The following is a 24,880-nucleotide window of genomic DNA, read 5'->3' on the forward strand; positions in this document are numbered from 1 at the left end:
TGCGCTCAGACTTGAACACGAGCGAATATTCATTCCCTTGTAATGAAATAGACTTCAGCAGAGGAGGATTTTTTTCTTAACCTACTAGCTGAAGTGAAACCCTGGGGACTCTGCAAACACATACGCATTGCCGATAATCCCCGTAAGAACAATTTTTGACCTGTTGGCACGTAGATTGTGTTTAGAACACACGCAGACAGCATCTGCTTGCTGCATTACGTGAAAATTGAATGGTGCCACCTCTGCTCGTGATGCTGGCAGGACCGAACACGAGGGCAGGGAACATCTGCAGAAAGCTGCAGGTGGTTGGGATAAGGGATGGCACTTCCCACACTCATCCTCGGACCCAGAAGTACCTACAGTAATACCAGTGCTTGCCAAAAGAATTTTTCAGGAGATTAATTTTTCAGGAAATTCATTCGAAACATTCAAGCTGTACTAAAGGTTTTGCATGTTAGATGTTTCTAAGAATTCAACCTGCTTGTTTAATCTCTTTATAATGTTTTTAACAGTTTTGTTCAAACAGTTTAAGTTCATTTCAATCCTGGACTTTATTAACAGAAAAAAAAAAAAAAAAGGATAAATTGTCTATTCAGTCTCTCTTCTTAATTCACTGTATTTCTTAAAAAAAAATCAACCCAGTTGTAAACAAACTGGTAATATAATAAGCTTGTATTTTATGAAATGGACTGGATTTAATTTAATAAATTAAAATGTATTTTGGCTATTGGTTCTTTCCCTTTTTTGTGTGTGTGGTGTTGTCGCAAAACATAATCCTTGGGTACTCAGCCTTGCAGGACAGTATGTCACTGCCTTTCTCTCCAGCAGAGCTGCACGTGCAGGACAGGAGGGCACACGGGGCACCAAGCCAGGTGTCGGGGAGATTCGCCGACTGCCTTCACAGCCAGCAGCACTCAGTTCTCGCTCCTCGAGCTTGTCTGCAGGAACAGACCCCACCAAGAACGGCTTCCAAGGCACATCTCAAGCTGCAGCTTTACAAAGGAAAGCTGTTGCTCTGCAGAACTCATAATTGCTTATGGGATTTTTTTTTCCCCCCAACCATTTTCAAAGGGAAAATGAACTATTTGGGATGAACCAATGGTGCCCATTTGCTGCATTCACTGTGAGACACAGAGGCCGGATCTACAAGATCTGTTCTCAAAACCCTTTTCAGTGGTGCCCACAGGGTGACCTGTTTTAACAGAAAGGGACAAGCAACTCTCATTTCACCTCAGTTTCACGTGGCCATCTCACAGAGATCACGGGAAAACAATGTTAACTTGGAATATTAAGAGGCCATTGCTTTACAGTTGCTCCCAAGAACAGTTTGGTGAGTAAAGGTGCTGCAGATACAACCAGCTTCCCTTGATAGTGCGATGCCTCAGAAGACTTTGATGAGGTAGAAAGGCTCGTGAGCTGTTGGCTGGCTCCAACTCTAAGAGGGAGGAATGAAAAAAATAAATGAGTAGATACTTACCGCTGTCAGGGTCAGGGTGATGCGACTGGCTGCTGACGTCTGCACAATACTGGGTGTTGCATGGAAAGTGCCTGCCTCAGCCAAACTGAAAGGCATCACACCAAGTTCCTCTCAAGAGGGCAAAGCTACAGGTTTTGCAGGCTCCAGGGAGTCACGACGCCAGGACTGCTTCCAGCGCTGCTCTCACATGCGTATTTGTTCCAAGTCGCTCTAGGTTTGCATCCAAGTCCATCAAGGCTTTCCAGCTGTGAATCACACTGCAAACAAGTGTTATTTGACACACAAAGAAATGTCCTTTAAAAGGAAGGTTTTACACCTGAAGCACTGTAATTTATTACTTACAGGGTGACTCTGAACATGCTTGGTTTTTTCCACCTGGCCCGCGGGGATGCCGAGAGCGAGTTTTGTGCCAGCTGCAACCTCTCTGCACTCCCACACGCTTGGGTGCGGGAAATACTCCGTTACTCTGGACGGTTCTCGTTACCCAGACTTGGAAAATTCACAAGCAGCACATGAATGCCTTGCCTGCATTTACGAACCACGTGTTTCTCTGTTTCTTTCTTGGAGGGCGAGCACTCAGATGCAAACTTACCACCTCTGCCTTATTCATAAGGGTTCTCTCTGGGGGTCGCTGTGAGGTGAGGCTGGGGCTGCCCCAGGGCGGCCGAGGGAGCTGAGCCCCTTGGAGGAGCTGGAGTCCCCCGACACAGGCAGGAAGGGGAAGATCCTGCAAAGAGGAGCCGTTCAGGGCAAGCCCTTGCTGAGGGGAGAGGACGTGGGAGTCAGGAATGAAGGACTGAAGTCAATTCTTAGGAAAAAACGGGGTAGGGTTAATGTTTCCTTTTTCTGGTCTTTGTTTCTCACCATCCAACTCCATTCTAACCAGCAGTAAGTTCAATAAATTTACCCCAAACTAAGTCTGTTTTGCCCCTGACAGTATTCAGTACGTGACATCCCTGTTTTTATCTGGACTCACAAGCTTTTCTGACTTCTCTTCCCCCGTTCTGCTGAAGGGGAGTGAGGGCGGCTGGGTGGGCGTCTGGCAGCCCCCCAACATCAACCCACAATCTTCCACACAAACCAGTTACTTGCTGGTTAAACTGGTTGCTCTGGAGGATGAAAAGTTGGAGGGGCTAAGCTTCCTGAGCTCCTGGCTTCCCTTCCCCCAACCTCCCAAACCAAGAGCTTTTTAAAATAACTAAGAAAAGGGTAAAGTGACTTCTTCCTTCAGATCAGTTCCACAAAGACCAATTTTTATCCAGAACTAACTAAAACATTCTAGATATAAAGAGCACACAAAAATCAGAGGATTTGAAGAAACTTCAAGTGACAGGCAACAGTCAAAACAATCCCAGCACAGCTAATAAAAGAATTTATTGTAAACATACGTATCTTACACCATTATACAGTATAATACAGGTAACATGAAGGATTTAAACACTCAGCATTACAAATAGGGGCAATATTTGTAAAGGAATCTGCAATTTGTATCAAGACTCTTCAGAAAGCCAGAGAAATACACCGGTAACACTTCAACACACCGTATGACCTGCAGCATTCCACGCACACCTGAACGGGGGCATGAAATCCCACCACCTCTAACACAGCAATTCCCACAGGAACTTCTCGCCGACAAGTTTTTCTCCCACCAATTTTCAAAATTCAAAAGAATTTGCAGCAAACGTTTTCCCAAAGGACTAAACAAATGTGTTATTTTCTACTTGCTTTTAACAGTTGGTTTTTCATCAGCAAACTTTATATATTATGAATATAGCATCTCGTAGGAGAACAACCTGTGGTTGCTCAGAAATGCGGCAACAGATCTCCACTGCAAGGACCTCTCTAAGAACACGGGGCATTGACCTGCCTGCTTCAGAGTCGAGTTCAGGACTTTCTAAAATTCCGTTCCTCAACTTTCTAAAACTCCGTTCCTCACGGAAAAGCAGGACACAGGCAAAGAAGCCACAATTTGCAAACAGATGCCCAAAGACAAAGCTCCTGCATTCTCAAGAGCTGTTCCAGGCTCAGTCTCAGAAACTAAGCCCGCGAGAGACGGGGGCTGGAAACGCGCGTGTCATTGCAGAAGATCGTAGCACGACTGAGTGTGTTCCCACACAACCTGCAGGCTGTCAGAGCCGTAGTGACAGCTCTCCGAAAAACGCCCTTCTCTCTTCTAGCAGCTGTGTTCAGGGGTGCCTGAAAGCAGTACGGACTCGGAGTTCACTACAGCCTACCAAGTGTGGGGTCGGCGGTTCCCCGGCTACCGGGATCCCTCCCGACTCTTCAGCGTCGGGCTCCAACACAATCACCGCCGCCCGACCCCTTCCCACTGGCCTCAGCTGACAAACTCCCGTCAGGGCTAAGCTGCGCTTCCCTTGCGCACGCAACCCTGCACTCAGCTCACCCGAACAAGCCAGGATTATCTTTTGAATCCAGAGCATCCGAAACGCCCCTTCTAAGGGGCATTTAAATCCTTCTCTTAATGTTGTTTGGATTTCATCCATTGGTCCCATTTCCTAGATTCAAGGGTCAGGCTCTGCCACCCTCTGTAACTCTTGGTTAGCTGTGACAAACCAAGAGGGGCTTTCCTGCAGACCCGAGTTTTATTTAAGGTGGAGAAGACAGGCAGCATCTTGTCTGAGGTGCTTTAGTTTAAGAACTCGATCAAACCTAGGCTGCTCTCCTCAGAAGCCTGACAGCACCGTCGAACCATCTTCCACAGTTCCTACACTCCACTGGAGTCACCATCGCCTGCCTTCTAGCCCCGAAAAAGCACCAAAAGATAACATTTTGAAGATTTCTGTTCCTACCCCAGGCCAGGAAAGGTAACTGTAGTTTAATGTTTATAAAAGGCTTTGTATTGTCAAAGCACGGCACCAACAAGAGCGAGGCCTCAGTACACCCCTGTGAGGTAGGTATCCTGCTCCCCATGCTCAGACATGGGGAAACTGAGGCACAGAGTGATTAAATCAAAGGCCATGCAGCAGATCAGAGACCCAGCAGAGATCAGCACATTGGAGGTTCTGGCTGTTTGACCCATGCTCCCCCGACACGACCGGCACTGTCTCACGAAACAAGCACCCTGAAAGCATGACAGTCCAACAGGAGTCCCACCAGCTTCCCGATGGCTTAGTCCCACCGCTAGCAAGCACCCGTAGAGCAGGACAGAGGGGGGTGGATGTGGAGTGGTCAGGATGTCGTCAGCGAAGCCTTCTTCAGCAAGGTGTTGACAGCCACGCTGCAGACTTGTCTCCTACACTAGCGATGTTCCTGAGACAGGTAAGTGCTGGGGTTAGTAGCAGAACTTCTTCCTGCAGTCAAGACATCCGAGGGGCTCTGCACAAACACCAAATCTCTGATTTTTTGATCCTGTCTCCTTTGCTTTGAGCAAAACTTAAGCCAGAATGGTGCTGCTCCCACAGCACTTTCACAATCCAAGCAGATCATCAGTGAATGATGTAAAAACATTAAGTTGTGTAAAACGCAACCGGTTGCCCGTCCTCCAGTGCAGCCCAAACCTCCCGGAGGCTTGGGAAAGCACTTGCCAGGTAAGAAAAGGGTTTCAGCCAGTCCAAGCCCACGTGTTGGATCCAGTTCTTGCTCCTCTTCTTTGCCATGCAGGACTATCAAATCAAACCATATCAAACCATGGCTTGCTTACCCTGATTGAGCGGGTGCCAGTCTACCTTTCCGGAGGCGACTAAAGGCGGCAGTATCCGACACCTCCTCTAGAGGGGCAAGGAATTCCGGATAAGCTAACAATAAGCCTGGCCAGCTGTGCTCTCAGTCACATGCACCACGCTCGGGCAGGACTGGCTGAATTTGTTGCAGTCATCAACCTTCTGCTCCCTCACACCCAAACCTCCAACTCACCCCTCTGCTCAAAGGATCCACCTGTAAGAACTGCCTCTGACTTTCCCCATACTCAGAGGGCCAAAGCAACTGTTGTGCCCGCTGCACGGGGAAACCAATTCCTATGCAGACTGCCTCAAAAAGCATCATTTCTTTTCTTAAACAAAAAAAAAAAAGGCAAAAGCCAATGTTCAATCTCGTCAATACAGCTGTCTCAGAGGGACCAGGCCGGTGGAGTCTCTCACAGGTAGCAACTCGATGCAAACTGACAATGTCTGTTCAGCCACTGAACACACACTTACCAAGTAAACACTGACATTTAACAACTTGATTTGGAACCGAGCATCATTTTGTTGCATTAAGGTGCATCTTTAATTGGAGGTAACAATCTAGTAGCCCAATGTTATAAACGTATATTATAGTGTCCTACAGAAATACTGGATCTGTCAGCGCAACTTCAGTCATAAATCCACCTTTCCTGTAGCATCTTCTCTGTTCTATTTCATTGTTCCTCATGTAGTATCTTCATATGTTTGTTTGTGAGGAAGTCAAGAAAGGGAATATTACAGATGGCTTTGTGAATATTCATCACTGTGATCTCTCTTGGAGTCCTGCAGGGAATGCATCAGAGGTGCCATTATAATACTTAAAAAGACACATATCCATAAAGCAGCAAGTCAATAAATTTCCAAACAGCGAAAAAAAGAAGCAGGAAGAAAGAAAAAAAGATCAATCAAAAAAAAAAAAAGGGTAAAGGAGCAGGTGTAGAATGACACAGGAAAAGCATTAAAATGTCACAGCACAGAAAAGCCACTCTCAAATGACCGAGTGAAACATCTTAGGCACTGGGACAGAAAAATCTGAAGTATTAGTTCTTGAATTTCTATAGCACAGCCTATATGTATGTATTTCTCTATATAAATACATTTAATATATATGATATAAATAATTACACGGTGCATACAAGTAAATATTTAAACTAAGCCTTTTCTCGTAGTGCTATTTTTTTTTCTCAATTTCAAGCTACCCCAAATCACTTTGCTGCTTAATAAAATGCGGCCTAATCGCTCCCATAAAAATCACTCAGTACCTGAGCCAGAAAAGAGCACATTAGTAAAATAAAGAAGAGATTATACAGGCTGTGTAAGTTGTGGCAGGCCATGGGTAAGCTGTCTATACGGTAATGTGAGATGGACGAGAGCGAGAGGGTCCTTCCCACGTGGCTCTGCAGAAACAGGCCATCTGCCCAGATGAACCAGAGGAACCTGCCTCAGCTTTTAGCGCTGTCTGTTTCCCTCCTCTGCCACTATAGAGCCAGGACATGTGAAACCCTCTCCCAAGGCTTGGTTCTTCCCAGAAGACAGTTCATAAATCCCTTTGCGCATGCGGTCTGAGCTACACAAAACCCAACTGAATTCCTCAAACAGTTCAGCCCATAGCGCCTGGCGTTAAGTGGCCCCAAGCTGCTGTACCTGTTGTGAGGAGCGGTCTGGTACGCCACGGCCAGCGCCTGCCGTAGGATATCGCTCATAAGCTGTTCGGTGGCCTGTGACAAGACAATGGGAGGAGACAGCGTTACGAAAAGAGGAAAGGAACGCACCGTTTGCTCAAATACCCACGTCAGGGCAGCTGAAATTCTGGCTCACTTCAGTCCTGTACTCGACTGGCAGGGGGCAGGTCAAGATGTCCAACTGTGCTTTGTTAGCGCAGTAGTAAAAAACGAGTATATTGAACACAAAGGGACCCGTAGATGCACAGACCCAGGCTGCAACCGCCCAGCCCGGTTTCTCTCTGGATCTGTTGGATCCAAAGTTCCAGAGCCTGTGCTTCAAAAAAACATTTTAGGGCCCTTCCCCTTGCACAGCAGAACTTCTTTTGCACGTGGCAGAGGTTCTCCCAGGAGCTGGTACACGCTTGTTAGCCACTGCCTGTGGTCACCAGGCTTAGGTCAAGACACTTCATAAAAACCTTCCGGCCCGGAGAGCAAGCAGACGGCAGCTGTACGCCCTGCACACTTGGCTTAATTCAAGGTTCAATCAAAAGTTAATTACAGCTCTTGGCTTTCTCTGTCTGCATCAAGTCCAGAGGTTTCTGGGAGGTTGAGTCAGGAAAACGGCCATAAATCTACAATTAAAATGGAGCAACCTGACAGTTACAATCTGTGCCTACAAATGGATGTATCTGCATCTGAGTTCAACTGCAGTGAGTAACAGAGCACAGCAGAAGTATCCATGCAAGCACGTGTGTAACCTACAATCAACTGGCTTTTGTAAAACTGATCTGATAAGCAGTGGTCTGTATAAACAATCCCCAAATTATCTTTGGCTTGAAATACAGCAGAGCTCTGCTAAAAATCATCTGTGCTAGCCTTCAGTGCAACCCCAAGAACTCCAACTCCATGCTGTTCAAAGCTTTGGTAAGGAATGGTCCCCATTTTTCCAAAAGTGATTACGAGAGAGACGTGGTTTCTTCTATAAGACAGAACTGCTACTGCCTGAAGGAATTCAGCAATCTCTGCAGAAACCAGCAGAAACAACTTGGGCAAAATGGAACTGAAGAGTATTGAGAAAAAAAACAGCTAACCTTGTATAAGCTAATCAACTCTAACAGAATTCTTATAGACTCCTCCCCAGTTCTGAAGGGCAGGACAAAGTAAGAGGTACTTTCAAAGAGACAGAATGAGCTCATTATCTTACTGGCAGTGAGAACCTGCAAATCACTATTCTGTGTCCAAGCAAAGCAATCAGTTAGAAAGCTGGAAACACACACAGAGGTATATGACACTCTTTGGCCAGTTATATGTCTGTCTATACAGGCACACAGACAGACATCAGACTGCAACTACTGACTTGGTAACTGTGTATTAATAAGGATAGTCCATCTTTTTTCCTACATTATTGGGTTAATACAGGAAGGTTCTTACTATGAAGTAATTTCTTACCTTTAAAATCATATCTTCTATTACTGATGCGTAAACATTCTTTTGAACCTCAGCAGGCTGAAAAGAAATCCCTATCTATAGAAGAGAGAAAAAAAATTAATGCATTAAATAACACAAACCCCGTTGTACTACAGATTAGATGAGAGTAAGACTAACAGGAAAAAAATCTGCTAAGAAGGGTAGTTAAAAACCAAGCAAGCAGACACTCCAGAAGCAATATAACCTCAGGTTTCATTAAAAAAACCCCAAAATCTGGAGAAAATGAAGCTTGACCACTAGAATAGCATGCAGAAAGGCTCTGAAACACAGAAGAAACAAAAGGTTTTAATTTTTGTTTCAGAAAGTCCACCAAAAAGACAGACTGCATTGGGTACCTCTGGACTGAGAACGCAAGCTCCATTTTAAAACTGTACATCTACTCACCATCGTTCCTACACCTAACTATGGCAGCGGAATCCACCTTCAACAGTGCTCCTGGCACAGAAGTTCCCATCAAAAGAGTGTTTCACCCCCTAGTCTCACTCTCATCATGCCTGTGCCCTTGTCACCTACGTAGCAAGATGCCAGATATACTGCAGCAGCACAGTTCTGCCCCTTGACGTCAGCACTGGAGGTGGAGATGAAGACCCTTTCTTTCTCCCACAACTGCCACAGGCAAACCCCTCCTGCTGCTCCCGTCTCTGCTAGTGGGCTGGCGAGCTCCCTTTCCTTCCCGCTGCTGCGGCAGAAGACCCTCCTCTCCCTTTCTTCTACTGTAATCTGAGCACATGGAAGAAATCCAAAAAGCAGAGAAATGTTTGCTGTGGTCTAAGCTTTACCACAACCCCTTTTCAGGAGCTGCTGCGGAACAGCACCGGTTCAAGCAACAAGACCCAATCTTTTACCTGACAGGACAGGAAGAATTCAGTGCCAGTGTTTCTTCTTCCTCACTTCCCCTTGCTTCTAGTCTCCCAGGATGATCTTTCCTGACACAAAGCCCCACAACACAACTACTCTGAAATGACCGCTCAGCTGGCACGCTTCACCCTCAGGCCAGCACTGGCCAGCTGAGTGTCATGAGTTAGAAGGAATAATTTTTCCAGGGCATTTATAAAAACTTTCCTAAAGGATCCACAGGCCCATACGGGTGAAAGAAAGGCTACTAAATAAATGTAAGACCACATCTAGCTTAACAACAGCTCCTATTAGCTTTACAATTCAGTTATTACCTTCTCTGCAGCATCCCTCACAAACTCTGATGCAGGCAAAGAAGCCAGGTAGAACTTCATCTCCTCTTGTTTCTCCTCCTGTTCTTTCTTAATGTTTATTTTTAACGGCTCGCTAAAGTTGATTATATCTACTTCCTCCTCGTGTTCTGGTTCTCGTTTCAGAAACTGCTGCAGCTCTTCTAGTTTTCGGCACAGCTCCTCACCGCTGCTGTAAGACGAAGGGCATTCTGCAAAAGAAGCAATCAATTAAGCACATGATAGGTTACAAAAAGCTGTTTATAAACAGATGCACACTCAAAATATGCTAAGGAATTAAGGTAACTGGAAGTTATTTTTGCAGTTCCTATCAAATATAAGGATGAACAGCAAAGCAAACAGTCATTGAGAGCTTTCTAATTATATCTTCACGGTCCTCTCCCTCATCTTCCCCTACAGCAATCAAGAAGGCTGCACTACAAAAAAACCAGGCTAATTTGAGTCCCCTAAATGTTCTCACAGAAGCTTTTTGACAATTGGAAAAGCAGTCTGATGCTTTTCAACTCACTTGGAGAAATGGAGTTTCTACTACATAGGCACTATCTGGCACTAGATCATCTTTTATATTGTGACAAGTATTACCGTGCTTTTTAAGAAAAATCAGAAGACGGATTCACTGCAGAATTATGAAAGGGTAACTCTTCTCTGCATGCTCTACATGAGCCAGTAAAACCGTTGGTGGAAAGCTACACAATGGACCGATTCTCTTCTTCAAAGACAAGCATGAATCTAATTATTTAGCTATAAATATTAAACGGTGGATGTAGGCTTCCTTCAGCAACTGCAATGCAGGGCCAGACTTGGCACAGAGTAATCACATCCATATACCTCTGTGCAATATCTTAAATCCCTGTATGATCAGATCAGAAAAACATTCAACTCTGGGAAAGGGATTATCTGAAGGTGAAACAAGGGAGCTCAACTGTGAAGAATGGATGAAATAAAGACGTATATTTAATACATATTAAAAGAGACTGGAGATTCCGGAGCCCTGCCTAACAGAATAATGTAGCAGCTGTAACAACACAAGAGGAAGCTTCACACAGGCCAATTCACCTCAGTTTTGGATGTAAATTAACCCCCACTGAGCTCCAGCACTGCCAGGTTTGGGTTCTTTTGTACCTGAACTCATTCACATTGTTTGCACGGTCAGTCTCAACAGAGGCTAAGCTTACCCAAGGGCAGAAATGTCACTACTCCTCATGCTCAGTTTGTGTGCCCAGTTGCAAATGATCACCTTGTGGGCTCCTAAGATTCACGACACTGGGCCCCCAAGAGCCCCAGAGCACAACAAAACCCAAAAGAGGCCCCAGAAAACACAAGGACTGACGGGGACACGGGACAGTCTCACTTGAAGGCCTGCCTTTACGATCTCCAGCTTTTGTTACTCCACAGCAAATTACACTAAAACCAAATAAAGTAAGAAACCCGTCCTTCTGAAGAGGCAGGACATGTGCACATACACACAGTCTTTACTAAACAGCATTTTTCAGCAGAAAGGAGCTTGCTCTCCCTCCGTACTCACCTGGCTCGTTGTCTATCTGCGTCAGCACATCTTCAATCGAGTCCTCGTCGTTGCGCAAGGTCTCAGGGTCAGGCGGAGTGTAGCCATGGCATCGACACCAGTGCACCACGTGCTTTGTTTTCAGGGGCGTAATATTGTGAAACCTGGGGTGCTTCTCTATGATTTCTTGTAGGATCTTTCTCACCGTCATTGCGCGCTGCCACTGCGACGAACCAAAGGGAAAGCTCATCATGGCGGCTAACACTTAAGCCTAGACTATGGGCCAGAATAATTATCCAGGTTGCAAAGAAAACAAAAAGGAACACGATTTTCTCAGAAGTCAGAATGATGAGGAAAAAAAATATGGAAGATGGTCCTAACGCTGAGATCAGGCAGCTCTAGGCAGGTCATTTAAACTCCACTTTGTCATCCAAACAGAACCTCAACAAAGCGTGACACACACTTACAGGGGCCTAGACACATTTGTCTTGACTTGAAATGTCCTACCTCCCTACCTAAGATGGCAAAGTGCAAGAAATCTACTTGAGCAAATTACGCTTCCTAAAATTTTGTTTAAATCTTCCAATTATTTAAGTTGGTGAGAGCAGAGGGTTTAATCAGTTTTAACACCTTGCCTCCACCCCAAGACGACAAAATTATGAAGAAATAAGGGGAAGCATAATAACCACAGTCCAAAAAGGTCCAGATTAACTGAAATACGAAATATGTGAAGCGACAATCTAATGTCAGATCCTTCAATTCTCTTCCTCCAGAAAGCAGACACAATCCCAAAAAGTACGTTGGGTAAAATTCCTATGACTGTAATATGCCGCAGAGGAGTGACGAGGATAATGTGCTAACAGGACAGTTTGCAAAAATTCTGATTTTTAAGATGCTTCAAAAATGTCTTAGTTTGAAACAGCCAAAAAATGACCTTCAGAATTCCTTCTGCTTGAGAAAGTCTCTAAACAATACAGTGGATCACTACCTGGCCACAAATCAGTGCGTCCTGCAGTAAGGAATGCTGCCACTTAAAATGCGAGAGACTGCTGCACAAACCAAATCAGCCAACAAGGGAGGTCCCATAATTCAGAAATCCTTCTTGTGTCCCTAATGACTGCTTATGGAACACAGGGGGAGACGATTACCTCGGCTGCCCTCCTCTTCCCAATATTCCAGCTGTAATACTGTTCCACTGAACTGGCGCAAAAAGAGCTTGCATCTTCACCTAGAAAACACAAAGCCAAAAACAGCACTAAATTTTTAGCAAGTGAAGTACGATAAATTCTGCGTTTGATGTTATTTGGTGGAGAGGAAGAAAGAAATGTGATTCCTGCTCACAGGATCAAGGACTGCAACTCTTAGAAATGCTGTGCTCTCTCTGAGCACAAAATACATGGAGCAGACACTGTGGGTTTGGGACGCAAAGCCAGCATCCTTCTTGGCCACAGACACAGACACTGGTGACTGTTTTAAGCCTCTTTTCCCCCCAAGAACTGTAGCCATGTAGGCTCATAACTCTGTCTTACTGGTCAAAGTCTCTTCCTTCGGCTAACTTTTTTTTTTGTGCTAACAAATGACAAAATAAAAATGAAAACAGGGAAAAGGTTTCCTGGCAAAAACATAAGAAGGGGATATGAATGCCAAGCAACTGATTCATGAATACTAGAAGGGGCCAGAGAGGTGCAGGCAGTGAAAGCTTTACTGGGCTTTATCTTGAGAGGGTCTGCCCTGCCCACTCTCCACTCTGCCCTACCCACGCGTTCAAAGCGCTTTAGCTACCAGAGACAGCTGATACGTTTTCAGCTATGTATGCGAGTAAGAGGTATGCAAGTAAAAAGTACTAGGAAAAATTAAAACCTTTCTCTGCAAACCACCACCTTTTATTTAAGAAAAAAAAAAGTAAAACCCTCAATAACAAACAGATTCCAATGCTGAGCAATGTTACATTTGAAAGCATTTCTGAAATCCAGGTCTTAAATTAAAAAAAAATTTTAAAAAGAGAAAAAAAAGAAAAAAGCACATCCATTAAGGATAAACCAGGGAAAAGATCTATTTTCAGGCATTATGTGAGGAAATACAACCTATTTCTAATCAAAAACCAGATGAAAGTTACTAACTGCTAACATATTTAGCTTTACTGGAAGAACCTATGCATCTCTAGAATAACCCCTGGAGTAAGCTCTCTAAGAGAATGGCTTCATTTCATTCTGCCTTTTAATAATTTCTGCGGCTACAGAGTATGCAAGGCATTCTGTTGATACACTGAAAATAAAAAGCAAAGCCTTTTCATTTGCTGCTTACTTTTTTCAGCAATTAATGGAACCTTCTTCACTATTGCTGTTAAAAGCTGCTGGACGTTCTCCAAATATTCTACGCTGCAAGGGATAAAAAGAGTCACAATGAAAAATACGGTTGGAAGCAATGAATCAGATGCAAAAGGTTTCAAAACCACTGCGTGGTTTGAAGTCCCTGGCCCCAAGGCGTTATAGCAATAGCAGCGTGAGGATGAACTTTTATGCCCCAATCTGGAGGAGGCATTTCAAAGAGCCTCTTGCCAAAGTATCCTCACCCGAGGCTGCGTTTGTCAAGCTGAAAAAAACCCAAACCCTGAAGGCTTTTCTGGGCAGGCTTGGAAGAAATCCCTGCATCATCTCGCAAGCTGCAATGCTACTTTGAGGGATAAGATGCAGCTTTTAGTGCAGGCTGCCTCAGCCGGGACATGGGACAATGCATTAGGTAAATGTCACTTAATCAGCCATACAGCATTTAGCTGGCAAGAACTGTATTTTCCAATAATTAGTTTATAATCAAGATAAATTCCACTATGCAGCGACTTAAGATTTATTCCTGTCTCCTACACATACTCTCCATCAGGGTAATTTTCTGCAGGGATATGTGGGGATAAAAGAACTTTTCATCACATGGAGACAAGGAAGTCGGCCACTGGAGGAATCAGGGGCAGAAGAAACATCTTACACATTTTAAGAAATACACAGAGAAAATGTTGCAAACTGTGATCTGGTCAAAACCCAAATACCCGCAAGAGCAACATCGGATTTCACAGCATGCGGTGAACAAATACTCCAATGATCTTCACTATTTAATTCCAATTTTGACCCAAAGCAGCCCTCACACTAAGTAATTATAGAAATATATGAGCTAAACAAGACTAGAAAGGCAAGAAGAGACACAGCTCTACTTACTTCAGATGCCCCTTTTTTGACCTGCATTTCACTAGGCAGTTTGACCTCAGTAAGGACACACGGTGGCAATGGGAATTATACAAGCAGTGGACCATAAAGAGGTTTAGAAGCTTGACATTTCAGCAAACCCCAGAATAACTACAAATCTTTAAATAAGTTTTTCTCCCCTTTCGTGAGCCCTGCATACAAATCCATTTACAGAGAAAATATCGCAACGCTGCCCGAAACAACTGCCACTCCACAGGATTAGTACTGATACAGCAGCATATGGGACCGAAGATTTTATAACGCATTTCTAGGTCAAACTTAACGCTATTGCACGCATCCCTAGAACCTCCTCTGTTTCCCCTGGTATTTCAGAGATCAGAAATCCTTACAGAGACATGAACAATTACTTGATAACGTAATTCCCAAGTTCGGAGCTCTCTTCTGTTTTTACTGCTGCTTGGCCTTCTTGGGTACCCACAGAACTGCAGTTCTGTCCTGTTGAATCAGGCTCCATCTTAACTTCAAAGAAACAGAATGTATTTTAAAAGAGAAAAAGTACCAGTCAGCTTGATAAACAGTGTCTTGCAAGACTCCAGTAAGACTACGGGACTTCCATAACATCACTTCATTTGTTATTTGCATTCTGACTGTTAAGCAGGAACAAACTTGACCTTCAATTCTGCTGAAAGCAAGCCGCCAGAACATGTTCCCCATCTCCCAATCTCAACACGCTCACGTCTCACCCTTTTTAGAAAATCTGCATAACCAATTGCTGATGTTTTGCATCCGACCGCCTGATCTAAATGGAACTGACTGCAAATGTACTTTGGCCTTTTAGTAAACAAAGAGCTGGATGGAAAATTATTAACATTTTTAGCAAGAAGTGACATTTCAAAGTGAAGACGTCGCTGAATTTGACATCAGTGAACCTTCTCACATCTAGGACAGAACTCTGGTGAGACAGGAGCAGGGGAAAGAAAGACATTCCCAGCCCGGCCCAGCCAGGTAGTCTGGTTACTCGTCTGCAGAGACACACAGTTCTGGCAAGAACTAGACTTCGAGTATCTGGGCTCTGACCTACGTGCTATTCTGGGCAGTACTTTAAGTACATCTTTCCCCATGTGTGTGTGCGCAGACAAAAGCACTCTCCAGCACCTGTCAGCACAGTCACTATGCTGAGGACAGCAACGACTGTGACTAAACACACGCTGCTCTACGTGGTTCTGCAAATTTGGACTGAAACAACAAACATTTAAGGGACTCGTGGCAGCTTTCTCGCACTTCCTCATTTCTCTCCGTACTTGCCTGTGCTTTGGGATTTGTGGAGGGGGAAGTCACTGTTAATTCCCTAGTGCCCAGGTGCCATTTTCACTTGATTTAACCCACACTAACAATGGAAATAAAGGAAGTCACAGAGTCTACTTTCCTAGTCAGGCTGCTTGCACAAAGCAGCACCAGTATATTTCTGCTGCTTATCTTACTGAGAAATTCCTTGTTACCTTTAGTGACAGATACTGTAGAGGGACTGGGGACGACCGTACTTGCTGCTGAGACAGCGGCAACAGCTGAAACTTTGCTGGTAGAAAGGGACTGTATCACTGGAGAGAAAAAGAAAGAAAAAGGAAAAAAAAAAATCAAATTTCATACACTTTGTCAAACAGCCATGTTCAGAAGCAACACAGTGGTTTTGCAGCACAAAGTTTAGGGATGAATTTCCTTGCTACATTTTCTTCTAGCTCTGACTTTGGACCATGTATGCCAACAGTGACCACGAGCTACCCTGTGTCAAAGGGGATTTTCAAACACCATCTGTCATCCTCCTCTGCCCTTTACCTTTGTTCATAGGCATGAGTATTGTCTGAACACCTCCAGAAGCTGTGTTTACACCGAGCTGTTTAAGCTGGCTGGGAACTGTCAGAACAGCCTGCTGTGGACTAGACTGATTTGAGTGGATTTTTAGCAACCCTGCAAGAAGAACGGAAGACAAAATGTTAAATAAAACACACCATTGAGTTTATCTCCAGCTACTTCTCCGCCTGAACCGGGACGGCATGTAAGCAAGCGCTTGCCACCCTCTTAACAAGCCACAGTTCAGTGAACTGCTGGACAAGTTTTTACTGTCACAAACGATTCCTAAAATACTGGAGTGCTGCCCCACAGCGTGCACATATTACACGCTGCACAGCGCTCTGATACCTGTAAAGCGAGTTTCCTAATTTCCTAAGCAATCTTAAGTTGACGTAACGCAAATCTTTCAGCTGAAGCAGGCTCAGCAGAGAGTAAAAACGCTCTTGTCAGAACAAGACCTTGAGCTCAAGGGCCGGGCACGCCGGAGATGTACAGCTCTGTCGTACGCACGCAGCCGCTCTCGCGGGGGTGTGCGAGTGCCGTGCGTACCTCTGCAACTCATCTCAGCAGCATCCACCGCAGCCAGCAGAGCACAACCGACTGGGTTTTACCTAAGTGACAAGCCCAAGGCTGTGCAGCAAGTCTGATGAAGGACATGCCCCAACCGAGTGGCCTGTGCCTTTCTGCAACATGCACTGAATACATCCGTAAGGAGGGATGATCAAGCTACGAAGCATATTAAAGCAGGGACTGAACTAAATCTGGTTTGAATCAAGGCTAAAAGAGCAAGCAAGGCGTTCAGATATCACTAGCATTATCAGTGGCAGCACTGGGCGACTTCGGTGGAAATCAGCACGGCTCCAAGCTGTGCCGCAGTGCCATGGGTGAGCAGTACTCGTCACCTGTCCATCAGCTCTCTCCTCCACAGTGATGACATCCTAAACCACCACAGCCAGCACTCACGCACTGGGATTTGGGTCTATGTCCATCCTTTCCACTGGTAACCTGGCTATCTTGCATAAAGTTGTCTTCAACCTACACCGAACTTTTCTCCAGCTTGCAAATGCGTAAAAGGCTTCTACTGTAGAACTGCTGACAACAGCAGACTTCTTAGTTTCATGCGGCAATTTTGTACTCACGACTTGTTTTGAGATAAAGTTTCCATTCTCCTTGTATTTGATTATTATTGTGTAAGGAACACAGCTGCCTTCCAAGTACCAGACACGCAAGGTCTGGTGAAGATGTCTCTTGGTTTTGGAAGGTGCCCAGCCCTGGTCAGGTAGGCAGGCACCTCCAGGCACGAAGGCTAACCTAGTATTACCGAGTCACGTGCGTGAGATGCACAGATTTGTCACGACACGACACAACACTAAGGGTCCCAAACAGCAAAGCGAGTAAGAAGGGACACGTTCGACTAACTCTAATAGCCTGATGGGTGGGAGGCACCGCTTCTTGCCAAACAGGGCAAAATTTTAGATTATTTTTGAAGAGTTGCCTTTAAAAATACAAATTGTCAGAATTTCATCACAGTTTTGATTTTGTTTCTTAATTTTTTTTCCCATGTGGAAATAACATGTTTTATAGCCACAGCCTTTTTTATGGGTTCTTGAAGAAAGTTTCTTCATCATGGTCTAGTCGAGAGGCGTCCCTGCCCACAACAGGGAGGTTGGACTAGATGATCTCTAAGGTCCCTTCCAGCCTAGGCCAGTCTATGATCATGAAGTCAGTGCTTCAGGTTACAAGAAGCAAACCGAAATCTAGAAAACATTCTCAAACCTAAATGGGAGTTTAAATCTGAAAGCTATTTAGAATGGAATATTTTCTACAAAACTCCCCCAACTTGCTGCTGTTTGCAAAGCGGAAAATACCCAGTTGCTCACTGCAGAATGGTGGCAGTCTTAGCAGTCTATGCTGTTTACTTTCAAGCTCTGGGAAAATAAGAAGTGATGAAAAAGGAGGAGTTCAGAGGACTGTGTATATAGGAGACAAGAAGAGCTGCTTTAAAAAGAGGCTGTCAGAAGAGCTCGCTGTCACTTATTTTCTCTTTCTGTACTTTTACTGTTTCCACTCAGCAAGAAGCCACTTCAAGTGAACAGAACGTGCCAGCAAGTAAATTAGTCAAAGTGAAATCTTCCAATTTTAACCCGTAATACTAGAATTAAACCTGCTCTCCATGATACAAAAGATACTGGAACACAATAAAACTAAGTAAGAACTCCCCTCTAAACAAGGACAATCTGTCTTTATTCCCTCATCTTTATTAACTTGAAACATTCCAGATGCAGCCTACCTCACGGTACTTGAGGGGTTTTGAATTAAACGCCTTCAGTTGTCCCTCATCAACATCTCTCTCCTTTCCAAGCCAAACAGAGCAGATGCAAAGCCTCAGAGCCAAACTCTGCTCACGCAGCTTCTCCAACACTTCCTCAAACTAATGAAGCCTGTGTTCACCCGGACCTTGACAGTTTGAGCATTTAGTGCCAGGCTGGACTCTTGGACAGGCAGAATGCCCCTTCTAATGAGAATCTGCCACAAAAACTAAAATCCCTCTCCCATACCAACAGGTAAGTCGTGCTATTATTTGTAACAGAGACAGCCAGTGCACTGATGTCACAGGATGCCAAATTATTTAGCCATTGCTTTGGCTGAGCCAAAAGCTATGATAATACGGTATGTTTTCAAAAGCATGACTTTACTTTCACACATTCACAAACATGAGTGACTATATTCTTCCATTTACAGTGAAGACATCTAAAGAATCACACCTGGATTTTAACTTTCTATAGGAAAGGCATGAAAGGAGTTTAATACCTGATACTGCAGCTTTTCCAGTCACAGGCGTTGGTGTAGTCATCAGAGAAGCAACACTTACAACAGTGGAAGCAGCGGTCTTATTCACTACTGAGGAACTAGACTGGCTCTGGCTTATACAGATTTGGTGTTGCTGTCCAGATGTCTTTGCTGCAGGAGTTCCAGAAGATGATGAACTGGAACCTGCATTATCTATTTGCTGCGTAAAAGAGGTAGAGAAGGACAACAAATTCCTTTTCACAACATAGATGATGCACGAATAAGCACAACAAAGTCACATCTAGAAGTAGCAAAACCAAATGTCTATCCATCGGTCATTAAGAAGCAAGAGATTCTCAAGCATGTATGCAAAAGCCCACACACAATGATGGTACATAAGGAACGGAGGCTCTTTCAAGCAGAAAAAAAGTGAAACCGTGCACACAGGAACTGCTGCTACAACTGCTTTGGTAGTATCTGGAGCCAGGTTCTTTCACTTCAGCAAGCAGGGAGGCCTCTAGATGAGAAATTTCACGCAGGGATGTTTCACATTTCCCTGCTCCTCAGAGTCCTGGGGTATCAGCAGACAAACGGGAAAAAAGTTTAGGATGAAGAGGCCATATGAAAAATTTCTATCTCTGCAGCTTCACTGAGAGTTGAAGAAAAAACCCTGAGTAGCATCTGAGGCAAATATTAGCATCCTCACCTACATATGCTGCACATGCCAGCACTCAGCCCTCTGAGGTGTCAACTCTCCACTTGTCTAGTCTTTACCTTAATCACAGACAAAAGCACCGAGGCAAGGGAAACCCCTGGGGTGACTTACACCCTCTCCTTTTTACTGCCTCTTCCCCATCAGCACTTCAGGTGGACAACCTGCACCAACTGCATACACGGCTGCACCCATGCACGAGAGTGCTCACGCTGAGAGCGCAACCTCACTCTACGCTGGAGCATCTCATTCCAAGGCCACACTGCTACAGCTTCCCTGGGGTGGAGAGGAGTGACATCCTTCAAAGGCAGTCAGAACCAAAGGACCACGAAACTCTGGCCGCTGCCAGCCTCTGAAACATGCTGATAGCAGATCGGGCACTAAGCACCACGGAGAGTCTGTAACCTCAGAGACGTGCCCCAGAGTGTGGTCACTGCTGGCTTTCACCAGCCTGCTGCATGCAGAGCTTCAGGCACTTCACATTCTTCTGCAAATCTTTGTGCCAGCAGCAGATTCAGTGCTTGAAAGCTGCGCAGCCCAAAAAATCTGATCTGCACAATTGCAAAAGCTGTTTCAGATAAAGTCTTCACTGCCTATCTGAATTTTAACATCAAAAAGAAAGGAAGTGTAAGTTTCGGTTTCTCTTTCTCCCCTTGTTTCTTCACAGATATTTAGAGCAAAAGGCCAACAACCCAACAGAAAAGGCGGCTGTGTGCACTGCCCTGGCACACAAATAAGGGCAGCCCCACCAGCAGCGCTGACTGAGAACAATACCAGCAGGGGAAAAATGCAGACGTCCTTTCCTGGCGATTAGACTGGCCAGAGTGCAAATCACATTTATTACAGAATATTGGCAATGTTGTTTCTCACCTGGGCAACCCCGTTGGTGGGAAGGGCCACAGCAGGAGCAGCAGCCGTGGTGATAACACCTCCTGACACTCTCAGCACAGTGGTGCCAGGTTTGGAGAGCTGGGATGAGGCAGGCACTGATTTTATAGACCCATCGGATATTTTCACCAGCGATGTCTGTCCACTAGGTGTAGCCTTTGAAAAAGAATTCCACATAAGGAAAAAGGTGTATTTTTCTGGATTTTTTTAATGACTTAAAAAAAACCCAAACAAACAAAACCCGAAAGAACAGAACAAGAAAAGCGCTTTACGTATTACTGAAACATATTTTCAAAAGACTTTGAAAAAAACAAATTAGAGCAATAATAGCTGGAACAAAATTATCACCTCAGAAATCAACTTTATCAAACTGCTGACTTTGCAAAACCATGTCTACCAATCTTGAGTTTTGGGTGCTCAATCACAAGTACTCTCGGAGAGTTTCAATTTTATAGGGACCACTTGGCAGTTTTTAAAAGAAGGACCTTTGAGGGATACCAAACCCAAAAATGTTTAAGAGGTTTAGTAGGTGATCTATTCCTAAGGCTTAAATATTTGAGCATGTTTTGGCACTTGACTGTATTCGCTTCTCTAATTCCATTTCTAATTTCTCCCAGAAATCCCAGAGCACACTTACAAACTTGGAACCCAAGCTTACGCACGATCCACTCTGGGAACCGAAACAAAGCTGGAAAACTGTGGTGCGATATTTGTGTATGACAGTAGGGCTTCGTGGGCTTTCTTCGTCATCGTACAATCAGCATCACAATCAATCAAAATCACCATCAAAAACCAATCAAATCAAACAACCACGGAAGGAAAAGCTCACGCAATGTGTGGCTGTATTTCCTCTACTTTATCTGACAAAATGCTAACAGGCAAGAGAAAAACACATCATTTGAACATTACCTGTGTAAATAAAGCTGTTTTCTGTCCAGTTATCACTTTCAGTGCCTGTCCTTGTGTGGAAGATGCTCCAACTCCTACGCTGCCCTGAACAACTGAAGCTGGAGTCAGCTGCTTCCCAGAACTCTGAGGAGAGGGCTGGCCAACGAGAAAGGTGCCCTGCTCCAGAAACAAGTTAGGGAGAGGTCAGCGCTTTGCAATGCCGTAAAGAGGGAACAGAAGTCTCCGAGTGTCAATACAGGACAAAAGCCTGTAGCTATAATGCAGGAACATTTCATCTTCTGAAACAAGGCACTAACTACAGTGGATTCTTCTTCACCAAGAGCTGGACACTTCTTGGTGCAGAAGAGCACTTTCTGATGCAAAGAAGAGGTGAAAAAGCCACAATTAGTTTCCTGTCTTGTCAGAGGCATCTACTACAATTTAACACACTTTATGCTCTTCAAGTTTACTCTTTATGACAAAGGCTGCTTAGCACGCAAGATGAGAGAGGCTACTGCTGGGCTAGGAAAAAAAATAAAAAGGGAGAAATCGAGACATTCTGTCATGTTCTCACTTAAAAATATATCTAGTCGCGCCACAAAGGCCGGATATTCAGAGCTCAGCATGCAGAAACCACAGCGACAACTGGAGGCGTGCACTCTGACAACCTACGCCTGAGACCTCGCCACCCTTCCCGCTTCACCTCAGCGCTCAGTTGCTGCCCTTCGCAGGCTTCATACACCCTCTGTCACACACGGATCCCTTCACATAATCTCCTGTTCCCTCATTCTTTTCTTACTCAGCCTTACTGTTTCACTCCAGTAAGTCTCCTTTACCCTCCCATTTTTCGAGTTTTCCTCCTATGCTTACACATCCTACTGTGTAACAAGGCTCTTCCAGCATCACCTCCATGGTATCACCTCTCTTGTTTTGGCAACCCTGCCACCAGGCACCTGATGACACTGTCTCTTCTCTACCCACTGCTTACCCTGGCCTTACTCAGTGCTGCTTTCTCAGCCTGCACAGAGCTACCAGGGGACGACCCTGCAAGGGGAGGTGAGGGGCAGACGTGCCAATAGCAGCAGCAAGTGGTAAAGCAGGTGCCTGGCAGAGGTTGTTAAGAGAGGATCTAGACCCCATAGTCCAAGAGTGTTTTGTGTACTACGGAACCACAGGGGATCCTCCTAACACCACTGCAGCCCGAAATGTCAATATGCTTCAACCAAGAGGCTTTTGCCACTGACCTGGGGCGTTTGCTTCAGGATGTAGGATGTATAGGTGAGGTGCTGGGACAAGTTATTGCTTGTGCTTTGGGTTCCTCCTCCTCCACTATTCGTAGAAGAACCAGACTGGAGACCTGTAACCAGAAGAAAAGGCTTGACCCTTCGGTTACCAAACACTGCCATGTTATATACACAAATAATTGAAAAGACTTTGCAAAACATTTGCTGCCACTTTTTGCAGCTGAATAAACATTATAACCCAGCAGAGCACGGATCAGATGTGCTGCCGTGCTCTCTTGTAGCTCAAGAAACACCATGAACCAAAGGAGCTATGAGGGAAATAAAGACTGGTGGGCAGGCAAAGCTCATTTCAGGCTGTTTTGAATCTTCTATCAAAAGAAAATGCTGTCCAGCAGATGAATAGTCTTTTTATCAGTCTTTTGCAGGCTATGCTTGTGCAGTAAAATCCCTAGAAACACTCTTGAATCCCACTGGCTTCTTAATTTTACTTTTGTTGCCCGTTCCAATGCAATTTTCCTAGCACAGTATTAGATCTCAGATACCAAGCAGCGGTAATTTGCAGTGACACTTTGATATTGCTCTGCCTTCAAAAGGAACAGCCTGACTTTTTTGCAGTCTCTCATCAAGAAACAAGGGTAAAAATATATTTATGGCTCTGTCATAAAACTTACAAGTATTTGCTCTCTGAGATTACTTCCTTGTCAAAGTTGGACTGTCCCAGCTGGCTCTCTAAATCTCAAGCAAGTTCTGCAGCCCAAAAAATACCTCCAGCAAGAGAATCTACTTCTTCAGTGACATGTACTCTGTTGCTATGTTGCTACTATTTACAGCCTTATATACTAAACTGAATAATTCCTCTTCCTCACTCCCCGTATAAGAACTACGATCAAAAAGTTTACAACCAATCCATTTCCCATGCCAACCTCCCACCACAAATGGAGCACTCTGAAGAAGGCTCATGACAAAACTCTTCATCTACATAGTCCAAAACCTGTAGTTTCTTTCCCTACAACAGCACTCAATAAACAAAGCATCACCCATAGGAACTCTTTCAGCAATGTTACTCTCCAGGTGTTTCACAGCAAGTTTGATTCACAAGCCCATTAACAAAAAAATGTTTCTGGTGGTCTCAACAGCTTGGGACCACACACTATACCAATATTCAGAACAACTAAGTTCCCTCATTCCAGATAAAGCATCTTGTCCTTCTACGTCTCTAGTTTCTCTGGGGTGTCTTCCTACAAATTACAAGGAAGAGTTAAAGACAACTCTGCTGAACTGTGAGGAAAATCTATTACAGTCTGCTTTCAGCACAGAAAGACACTGAGAGTACTGCAGGAAAAGCAGTTTCATCTAAACCAGAATACACTTGTGCGGTCTCAGTCTTGAAAAAGCACCAAGTGCCGTCGTAAACAAAGAAACTCCATCCCATTTTTGACTTTCACAGCACCAGGATGCTTTACAGCAAAAATGCCAAACATTAATTATGCAGTGATTACATTATTTAACTCAATAGATTTCCCTGCAAGACTAACTAGCATTATTTGTGGCTCGCAGTATGGCTCCTTGGGGTATCAGAAGCAGTTTTCCTTTCCCAGAAGGATTCTTGCTGTTGGTGGTGAGGTACAGTTTGGTGCCTGGTGGTAAGTTTGCCAAGTTTGCAAGGTTGGTGGCTGGTAACTGCAACGTAGCCATCACTGGAAAGAAAGAATAAAAAGAAATAAAACTACTGCCTGCATAAAGGAGCATGCATTAAAATGTGCGCAGGATGGAAGTACCAGGAGTGACATGCAGCTAGCCTTTGATAATCCACACTGAGCTGGCCTAACTGCAGATTAACTCCACCAGTGATGCACAGAAACATTTTTTAATAGCTCTGAGAAAAAAATAAAATAAAATCTCTCTGCATGCAGTACGGCTGCAGGCCAAAGCAGCGCCGTCATGGGGCTTACCCCAATCCAGAGGCCACACAACACCTTTCAAACTGTCCAGAGTCTGAGCGAACACGCTCGGCTAAAGCCAGCTGTGTGCAGAAAAGCCAGCAGGGTGCTTCTGCCCATACAACACAGGGGAAGGCGTGAAGATGCAAGAAGGACAGTTTGGCTCTTGTTGGTTGGATTTATGTGGAGCCCTTTGAGCATCCAAGGACCACAATATTGGGCCAAAACGTGAGACCTGGCTCCATGAAAGTCTATGAGGTCTCCAGCTCACTGCCCAGCGTGTCTGCCCGAGCGCTGCTCACAGAACGCTGCATGTTGGAAACGTACTTGTACTCCCTCTTCCCCCTTACAGACAGTA

At 44.7% G+C, this 24,880-nt stretch overlaps 1 protein-coding gene across 1 annotated transcript in view; it reads right to left on the reverse strand.

Annotated features, from left to right (window-relative positions):
- Positions 1-5,517: 5,517 nt before the first annotated feature.
- Positions 5,518-24,880, reverse strand: part of YEATS2 (YEATS domain containing 2) — a gene marked incomplete at its 5' end in the record, with an annotated part of 37,492 nt that continues 18,129 nt past the window's right edge. The window contains 15 exons of the mRNA XM_009872893.1: positions 5,518-5,940; positions 6,802-6,875; positions 8,271-8,345; positions 9,479-9,705; positions 11,040-11,241; positions 12,167-12,246; positions 13,323-13,396; positions 14,620-14,731; positions 15,712-15,810; positions 16,046-16,177; positions 18,872-19,070; positions 20,433-20,606; positions 21,360-21,515; positions 22,583-22,695; positions 24,118-24,279. Of these exons, the coding sequence (XP_009871195.1) occupies positions 5,832-5,940; positions 6,802-6,875; positions 8,271-8,345; positions 9,479-9,705; positions 11,040-11,241; positions 12,167-12,246; positions 13,323-13,396; positions 14,620-14,731; positions 15,712-15,810; positions 16,046-16,177; positions 18,872-19,070; positions 20,433-20,606; positions 21,360-21,515; positions 22,583-22,695; positions 24,118-24,279 (1,988 nt within the window). The remainder of the gene's footprint in view (positions 5,941-6,801; positions 6,876-8,270; positions 8,346-9,478; positions 9,706-11,039; positions 11,242-12,166; positions 12,247-13,322; positions 13,397-14,619; positions 14,732-15,711; positions 15,811-16,045; positions 16,178-18,871; positions 19,071-20,432; positions 20,607-21,359; positions 21,516-22,582; positions 22,696-24,117; positions 24,280-24,880) is intronic.

Source organism: Apaloderma vittatum, unplaced genomic scaffold (genome assembly GCF_000703405.1).
Source record: "Apaloderma vittatum isolate BGI_N311 unplaced genomic scaffold, ASM70340v1 scaffold1257, whole genome shotgun sequence".
NCBI lineage: Eukaryota > Metazoa > Chordata > Aves > Trogoniformes > Trogonidae > Apaloderma > Apaloderma vittatum.